Here is a 9,797-nt window from a genome sequence, read left to right on the forward strand (position 1 = left end):
TGCAGACTGCAGTAGCACTGTGCATGGCGTTGCAAGCCTTGGAATGCACTTGACAACACGAGGTCTTTCTACATGTGCATGCTGCTTAATGTTCTTTGTATGTTGCACAGATTTTGGCAAGGCAAATGTGACTTGGAGACGCTGAGCAGTATAGCCAACCTCCAGTGAAGCACCTTAGTTCCGTTGCTCAAAATAAACACTTTTGATCCCAGAACATGGGCGAGGGTGATGGTTTTAAACAGCATATGCTATTGGCTTTTGTCGTGTGTAGTGGGCATACAATTGGCACCAATGCACCTGTCAGGAACCACTTCTCTTATGTGGTTTCTTACCCGTTTCATTTGTGCAATGCATTGCTGCTGTGGAATTAACCATAATGACGGTTTAGGCTGGTCAGGGCGGCTGCTTTTTCAATTCTTCTTTAGCTTTGCGGGTGCATCCACATTGCTATTTAGTAAAATGTGCATCACATGCATTTTGTTGCACAGGCAACATTAGAGGCGAGTGATGGCAAGGCCACATATTAAACAGCCTGTAGATGTTTCACATGCCTGTGGCCTAATTTTGTATAAATGGGAAGTTAGCAGCGATATTTTAGCTGAGCTTTAGGGCAGCTAAAGCATGGCAGCTGAACACATTTTACACCAAATGAGAGCGATGTGCTTCTTGCCCAATAATGTGACGTGTCTGAGTGATACGCAGGCAGCTTGGAGGCCAGTGTGAACCGGGCACTGCTGGCACTGAATCGAGCAGCAACGCCACCTTTGCGTTTTGAGGTGCGTATAATATAAAATGCTTTGTCCTCCTACTTTTTGCATATTCTTAGGATAGCACGGTCACTTTGATGTTAAAGGTCCTGAGGTGTTTCGCATGGAAGCACAAAAAAGAAAGCATGGTGTATCATAAAATTCCAAACCGCTCAAGCCATGTAAGCCCACCTCAATAAATCCACGGCTAATTTTTAATTTTCGCGCCATGTCAGGAAAGCCCCCCTTCAACCACACCCTGAGAATCATAACACCCAGGCAACACTGGCATACATCGGCCAGTTCATAATCCCATCCAGTCCAGTCCAATCATGGTTAGCAGCCCAATGGCCAATCTCTAGGTGCCATTTCTCATTTTTCTTATGGTTTTTCCGGTTTTTTTTGGTAGCAGCACGTGCTCAGTATTGTTGCCGAGGCATGGGCCGTTGTACCCGAGGATACTTTGGCACAGTCCTTCAAGGGCTATGGCATAAGCAACGCACTGGATGGCTCACAGGAAGGCGGCCGGAAAGGGGACTAGAAGATGTTGGAGCCGGGTACTAGGAAGCCAGGGTGGTCTTCAAACGAAATACTGCGAACTTTTCTTTGAAACTGACTCAGAGGAGTCCTTTGATGGTTTTGAGAGCGTTGACTAACGATCTTTTGCAAAATGTTAGGTGCACGTGCATTCTGCTTTTTTTTCCTGCGGGAAACCTTTGTCGCTGCCATCTTGAATTTTGGTGCTTTTCTGGGATGGTGCCTCCTCCCTGCTTTGCCAGTGATCTTGACTTGCCTACTTGCTCACTCAAAGGGGTCAGTTGCTCAGAATTTGGCGGTAATAAAAATGTGTGGAATTGCTGGATTACAGTACAAAATACACAAGGGAGGTGTTGAAAAAGATCTAATGCGCCTAAACAGTTTGTTGTGGCTGTGGATATGAAAGCATATCTAGTAAAACCTCATTACAAGGGACACTCAACGGGCCTAGAAAACGTGTCTTTTGTAACCAAGGTCTCTTTCTTGTATGCAATGTTGCTAACATTGCGAACATAGGAAAACCAACCAAACTGGTTTTATTCTAATGTCTCTTGTAACGAGGTTTTACTGTATGTCCAGTTGAATAGCTGAGACACCTTGCTTTCACCTTATTTTCATTGGGCTTCGCAACCCTGCTGCTTCAGAAGCTTTATTTTGAAATCTGCTTTATGCTTGCAAATGGGTTTGGTCTGTCCCTACACATTGGGCCTCTGCTAATTTCTGCCACCCTGCAATGGGAGAGTCGGTGACTGGTGAAATTTTATGCCTTTTTTCATTTAAATTCCCTTAATCTGCAGTTACTAGCGTGGATTACCGTATTTATTCGAATCTAGGCCGGCCCCGATTCTAAGCCGACCCCGAAAGTCCGAAACCTCGAAAAAAAAAACTCGCCTCGAATGTAGGCCGAACAAAAAGTCGAGGTCAGCGTTTACAAAAACAAAACACGTTTATTGAACATGACGATGCAGTGGTGGAACTCAGTTTCTCTTCAAAATCACCGGGCAACTTCTGGGCGATTGAGGTTTGACAACGGAGGCTAAAATCGAAGCGCTTCATGAATTTCTGTAGCCAGCCTCGACTGGCTTTGAAGTGTGCCCTCGATAAGCCTCGTTCCCTCGAAAGCTCCCTTGCTTTTGCCTGGAGCGCTTCCGTCGTTACTGGAAGGGCAGCTGCTTGCTGCGTCCGAACGAAGTCAGCCAATGCCATCTCCATTTCGTGGTGACGGCCTTCTCGTGGTCTGATGAATGCCATCCTCCTTGCGGCACACGCAAATATCCTCTCCCGTTGCGTCCTCCAAGGACGGACGTTTTTTCATCCACGCCGAAGTCCCGCCCGGCTTGAACGTTCGACGACAACTCCGCGGCTAAAACAACTTTTTTTTTAAAAGCGGCACTATAATGGCACCGCTTGTTTGGTGCCGTTGCGTTGTCAAAACCAAACGCCACACCGCACGCAGGCCACTATCCGCACAGTTCAAAATGGCGGCATCACCCCCAGCTATGGCCCCTTAAGTGGCTACTGGCTCGTCTAGTAATGGCTACAATACTTTCTTTTCTGGGTGGCGCTAGCTGCGCCCCACTTCCCTTAATTTTACTTGGAAATCGGCGTGTTTCAAAATCCTCGAATTCAAGCCAGCCCTGGAGTTTGATATATCAGTATTTCAAAAAAAAACTTTTGGCCTAGATTCGAATAAATGCGATACTTCTCTCTTTCTGGTGCTGAGTTTAAGCTTGCATTATGGGATCCCTGATGCTAAGGGGTGCTTCCGAAGAAGGCATTTTTCTGTTATGGGCACTGAAGCTGGGCACTGGCTTTTAACACAATGGGCTGTCTAAAGCTTTCACCTGAATGAAGCTAAAACTCTGGAAAAGAACATCAAACTGGCAGATATGTGTCGTGCATGCGGAAAGCTGTGACGATGGCACACCCTAACTGCCCACGTTGAAACTGATAAAATTTTGGTATACAAAGAAATACCTTGTACCCATTCCTCCTGTTTTTGTTCCTGTGCTTTTGTTTGGCTCCGCATGACGTAGGTTCAGCTGCCCTTGCTCTGTACTTGCATTTTTGAAGCTGAAAATTTTATAGTGGTGTTACCTGCATTCAGGCTGCCTAAATGATCAAGAGCTTTTTTTAAAAGATAAGGCCTACTTTATTTTTAATATGAAAGCGAGAATTTTTTTCTGTGGTAAAATAGGAAATTGGTGGATTGCAATTTATCGTTCAAGTGCATGAACGGATATTTCATTTTGTGTCCACATCTGTTATTATCTTCGAGCCCCGGCCAGAAGAGGCTCCTCCCAAGCCCAGTCATATCTCATGCAGCCCGGTGCAGCCAGGAGCAGGCTGCGCTACCTCATCTGATCAGAAGCAGCAGCTGGCCACTACAATGTTGACGGCTGCACAAGTGGAGCTGTCTGTGCAAGTAAGGAATACTTTATTCACATTTTAAAAGTTTGCAAAATGGTGTACTTTTATATGAAACATAGTGTGGTGCACAGTGTACACAAGATTATTAATAACCTTGTGTATTTCTTACGGCCTAATAACATGAATAACTATTGGCTTGTCAGCATAACAGACCTCGGCGATACTAACTGTTATGATGGAATGGGCAGGATTGTGTGGAGCATAATGAGCCAAGCTGGGGCTTCTTAACGAATTCTCGTATTATATTCAGAGGGAATCCGAGTTGGCCAGAATGGGAAGAGGGAAAAGACTAATGGAAAGACTGTGGTAGTTCAAACGGCAGCGTCCGGGACAGTCCTCGGGCATACACAGCGAGTTGTGCCGTCTTGCTGCCGCCTTGTCCGAACTGCTCCTCTGTTTCCTCTCCCTCAGTGCAGCTTTCTCTTGCGGAAGCGCTACAACATCAGCTCAATGGGTTAGCCACCCATCCCGCACCAGCCCTTCACTACAATAAGGCATCACCTTGGTTTCTGTGCAGTGGCAAATTGTAGCTGGTTAAATGTAAAGCAAGGTTGCGTTTTCAGAAACTGGGGGACAGTTGGGAAGCCCTTATTCCTTGCAGGTTGTGTATAAATGTTCCTTGCTTCATTGCTAGGCACCATCACTAGACACTAGGAGCAAAAAAAGCGGTTGAACTTGCAGCACATTTCAAAGCTGTGCCTTATATTTTAATATGGGGGCCGTTAGTTCTTACAAAATATTTTTAGTGTAATATAAAATTTAAATTTAAAAAGAGGCGGAAATGGTTTTGAAAATTTTGTGTTGGTTGTTTACCAAGAGGTGTCTTGATTACAAAGTGCATTCAGTATTGAACAAATTGTATTTTGTGTTACTACATTTCAGCCAGAGGAGCCACCAGCGGCCACTGCAGGATCTTACCTTCAGACTGCACCAGCCACTGAGCCACTCGGTCCAGACAACACTGAGAAGCTTTTTGCAGTCAACAATGGAAAGGCAAGCTGTTCGGCCACAAAGCTGATTTATTGTGATTTCATACTCTTTTAATTTTACCGTGTTCTTTGTCTTTGCAAAAGCTGTTCCACATGGACAACATTTTAAATGGGTACTTTTACTTACAAGTGCCCCTCAATGTTTTCTCTTCTTACAAAGTTCAGTAGTGTGAAAACAATCATTTACCTTAAAAGGTTTCATTTAACATTTTCGTTGCATTGACCAAGTATAAATATATTTATAAGAAACTATATCATATAAAATTTTTGAGGTGGTCCATGGGCATAAAATTTTGGCAAAAGTTCTGACTGTGTAATTATAAATCAACCAGCGCAACGCACCAGTACAGGACAGTGTTAGCGGTTGGAGTGACGGGATGCACACTCATTTTCAGTGTGTTACTTGGTGTAATAATTTCATCACCGTTGATTATCTAACTCTGTGTCATAAATTAGACTTGCTGCGTAACCATTAGTAAAGTTAAAATTAGTTTACTTTTGAGACATGCTGAAATTAACTAAATTTTACCAACACATATGAAGCACGCAATCATACTATTGTCTGGTAAATCCACTTCAGTGATAACGCTTACTGCTCAGACTAAATGGGCTTGTGTGTTGTGTGGCCAGTGTGTCAAAATTGCCAATTGTCTTCTTGAAAGGCAGATTTTTTATATTTGGCCTATGTTTGGCCATACATACATTTAGACATACATACACATCACTGATAGGCCACTCCCTTGAAATTTATTGGAAAGTTTGATAGGAAACGTAACCTACCCAGGTCGAAATATATTTTTGTCATTTATTTATCACCCATTGATGGAAATTGCAAAGTTGATTGAACCCTGCATGAAGGACAGAACTTCTTGATTGTGGGCTTTGGCTAACTCTAACTAAACGTCTTCCAGCCACCTTACTAGCATTCAGGACTGTACAATAATTGTTAAGAATCGCTAATGCAAAGCTTTTTCTTTTCTTTTCTTGCTTTCTTTTATTTTTTATGCAGATTGCGGTTGCCGCTGGCTTTTCCATCAGTGCTGACCGGTGGGAGCGGCTCAGCGAAGCCAAATCTGACAGCCAGTTTGTGCGGGACACTGTTCGGACGTTCTGGAAGCCAGACGCCCTGAAAGACAGGAGCGTGACGGGAAAGCCCTGCAATGCCAAATTGAAGACAGGTGCCCAAGGGAAGAAAGAGCTGACACCTGAAAAACTGGCTGCCGTCCGAAGTGAGTCTGTAGGCTTCAATTACATGCACACATGTATACAAAAGTCAATGGGGTTGTGTGTATTTTTGTTTACTGTAACACGTTAACCTATAATGTGCATCCTCTAGTATGATTGGTTTAGAAACAAAGTAGTTTCTAAAGATACTACAGTGAATCAATGAAGACTTTGCCTAAAACCTTCAGTAAATGTGGAAGCCACTACTTAAATTCTAAAGAATTTTTATAATCAGGCACAAACAGTGGTACTAGTGTTGGTGGGCAACGGTCTAAATAGTGTTACATCATAGTGGTTAATGGGGAAGTCATAGTTGATTTCACCAAACCACCCAAACTGCTTCCGCTCACTGACTAGCCAGGGTCACTGTTAATTCTTGATAGTGATTCTGGCTAATCGATGAGCGGAGGCGATTGCACCGGTTGGGTGAAATCACGACAGACTGATCACTTCCAGGTGTGGAACGACACCAGCGAGGATTTTCGTACTGGATGGGAACAGTGTGCCTTGACTTTTGCCCAACCGGCAAAACCATATTCACTCACTGGCTAACCAGAGTCACTATCAATAATTAACAGTATGTCTGGCTAGTCAATGAACAGAAGTTATTCTTCTGGTTGGGTAAAATCAACTGGTCCCATGGCTGCCATGATGCAACACTATTTAGAGTGTTGCCATGTTGTGATAGTCGTGCAACTATAGCAAGTTTTGTACTCATCTGTGGCATTTGTGATGCCACTACCCAGATATGCATCAAATCTACCCTGGTTTTTGCAGAGATGTTCAACAATGCTAGCATCATCATCAATGCCCGGTTATGGTACTCTAACGCTATTTTGTGCAGATGTTTCCTAGGATTGCAAGAAATTGTGTGTGATCATGCTAAACATCACGCAGGAAATGTAAATTGCTTGAAGTGCACCCGGCTGATCAGTCTGCAATTAAATACCTCAAAAGAAAAAAACGGATAAATACATCCAAAAATCAGGGTAGAATAGTAGGGGACTGATTAATACTGTTTGGTTACAGAGGAAATATGAAGCAAATGAACATTTGTGTACAATGTTCTCTTCACTGTGGCGAAGTTTTATGTGAAGACAGGTGCATTTCCGCTAGCACAATTGGCTGAAAGTTTCAAACTCGCTTTTCTCATTTTCAAATTTCTGGCAACTTTCACATTTTGAGGGAAGTCTTTTGTAAGCTTAGAATCGGCCTAGAAAAATACAATTTGGCCCACATACATAGACTGCACGTATCTACTTAGAATTGCGGTATTGCTCCAAAGTATTGCAAAAATAACTAGCTAGAATTTTGTTTTTTTCTGCATAGTGTCAGTGCTTGCATGCAGTTTTCTCTAAATATTCTGATACATCTAAAAGGCTGAATGAACTACAGCAAGGTGCTTTCCTTGAACATATGCTATGGGAGGAAGTGCCCACAGAAATCACTAATTTGCTCCTTGATTTAACTCGAGAACTATCACAGCCATACAAAATTTATTGGCATATTTGAAATCTGCACTAAAAATTTATCACTGATTTTTGGAGCATGTTGTGTGAATAATGATAATAAGTTATTTCGACGAGCATCTCTCCCTAATCCCTCGTCTGCATGGTTTTAAAGGATTGCACTGGGTGCTGTTTTTACTAAAGCAGACACGAACAATGTACATTTGACATTTACAATTTTTGGTGTCTATTTTAAAGAACAGTACCAGCACAATCTTTTCAAAAGATTTTGAACTATAGCTTAGCTAGCACGACAACAAGCATTATTTAACGTCTGCATATCTTCATGGTGGTGGTAGCATTCTGCTTTTGCACTTGCTTGCGGGTACCTTTCAGTGTAACAATGCATTAATTTTATTTTAAGGAAACACTTGCTTTGTGCGAATGCCCCCTCACCCTCTTCCACACTGAAGGATCTTAAATATGGCTTCCACTGGAATGTCCTGCAACAAACATGCTCGGGTGGTGTCAATGCCTTCTTGTCAAGAAAGACTTATTTTAGTGTCTAGGAGCTTGAAGATAGACAAGCTCACCATTTTCTTTGTTTCATGTACAAAAAAGTAACATTACAGGCTTTAAAAAAACATGAAATTTGCACATCATTTGCTCAAAAACTAGAGACTTGGGGATTATGACAAGTACGCAGCCATGCCTTATCTGGAAAGTGTCGTTTAGGGCCGCTTTTTTACGTGATGATGCAAAAGGAGGGAAAGAGTTGGCACAATAATGCCAAGGCGATGAGAGGTGGTCTTCAAATGCACCTTTAGCATTTCACTGCATGTCACCAAAGCAGTGCAGGAAAACCACAGCAGGAAAGCCCAAGTGCAGGTGCACATTTGAAAAATTCCCCAATGCAGTTCAGGAACCCAGCAGATGGGTGGTGCGCACTTCAAAAATTTATTTGAATTGTTCAGATACGTAGTTTTTTTCAGCTTGAGGTCAAACCCAATTGCATTATGTTCTTCAATTGTCATTCTGAAGTTTTGAATTGTTTGCACATTCTTAAAGGTCAAAGATGGGGGCAAAATAAACAATATTTCCAATCCGCTGTTTTCACAACATAGCATCCCCTTAAACTCGTAAGGCAATTGCTATGTCCAAGTTCTGGTAACCGTGCTGAATGTAAGACGTGCTGATATAGGCTTGCGCCTGTGACCTTGGTGTCGGCCGGCAGCCATGCTGTGAGCTCAACCTCATGATGCCCTAGGAAGAAGCGGCTTTTCTAACGCGCCCATTCCCACCCCTCTCTCCCCTACACTGGCACAAAAATAAGGGAAACATTTCTACGTGTGTCTAAGTTTGCATTTAAGTGTGGGCCCACAATGTTTGATGGTCACAGCATTGCGAGCAAGCACAGCTTCTTAAGTGTTAAACAGTAGCCTCATTTGACCATGAAAAGTCCTCCCAATGCGTGTAGTATCGCTTGAGTTAATGAATTACCCACACACGAAAAATTCACATGCACTTATTTAACATGTGTTCTCTGCTCCCTCTCTTTTTCCATTTTTTGCAGGCGCCTATGGTTACTTTGTGCGACACCGAAGCAGTGGAGCTCCAGAAAATAAGAGGCTGAAAGCCTTTAATGGATTTGTGGCCAACCTGCTGCGGGACGTGAAATAAAAGAGAAAAAGCAGCAGCTTGCAAGTATTTTTTTGCGTATAAACTGTGCAAGAATCCAAGCACAAGCACAGCACAATATCAACACCTGCACATTTAAAGCTTGTATGACACATACACATCGAATACATATTGAAGCATCACATACATAGTAGTCATATTGATGTGTTGTTCACTCCAGGTGGTTCTGTACGATAAACCTGAACAACATGGCTTTCAACAATGCAACTTGTATGATACGACTTGTAAGGTGGACTTCTACGATATCTCAACGACATCGTAGAAGTCCGCAATATTGCTAACCTTACGAGCCCATAACCTCATACACAAATTATAGTTCAAGTATTGTTTAATTTTTTCAGTAGGGGGGTTTACTGAACGCCATTCAAATCAGATCAGATCAATTTTATGTCGTGAATTCACCATCAACTTCTTGGCCCTGAAAATTATCGTCAGCGGCGCTGGAACTGCATCAGCCCTCCTCCTGCAGGACCTGGCTGCGACACCAGCGCCGACACTTGTGCCTCCCACAAAGCTGGCCCGCAACGACTCGCTTGGCAGTAGGCACGGCAGCAGTGTCAGAATGCCACCTAATAATTAGTTCCTGTTTCGTATCCAGTTGAGAAAAACTTTTGGAAAATGTTTCCGCAGTAATGATGTATTTCTTATTTGGCTGCCGTGCCTGCGGCCTCTATGCGACTTGGCAATTTTTGTGCATCTGTGTGGTTTTTGTTGATTCTTGCTGG

General features: G+C 43.0%; 1 protein-coding gene across 1 annotated transcript; it reads left to right on the forward strand.

Annotated features, from left to right (window-relative positions):
* The first annotated feature begins 3,672 nt into the window (after window positions 1-3,672).
* Window positions 3,673-9,054, forward strand: LOC144159765 (BEN domain-containing protein 5-like). The gene is made up of 3 exons (XM_077691457.1): window positions 3,673-3,708; window positions 5,712-5,931; window positions 8,948-9,054. Exons 1-3 carry the CDS (start codon window positions 3,673-3,675, stop codon window positions 9,052-9,054), a joined length of 363 nt encoding a protein of 120 aa, XP_077547583.1.
* The last annotated feature ends 743 nt before the right edge of the window (window positions 9,055-9,797 follow it).

The sequence above is a fragment of the Haemaphysalis longicornis genome, unplaced genomic scaffold (assembly GCF_048455015.1).
Source record: "Haemaphysalis longicornis isolate Haplotype H1 unplaced genomic scaffold, Haemaphysalis longicornis Haplotype H1 scaffold_10, whole genome shotgun sequence".
Lineage (NCBI taxonomy): Eukaryota > Metazoa > Arthropoda > Arachnida > Ixodida > Ixodidae > Haemaphysalis > Haemaphysalis longicornis.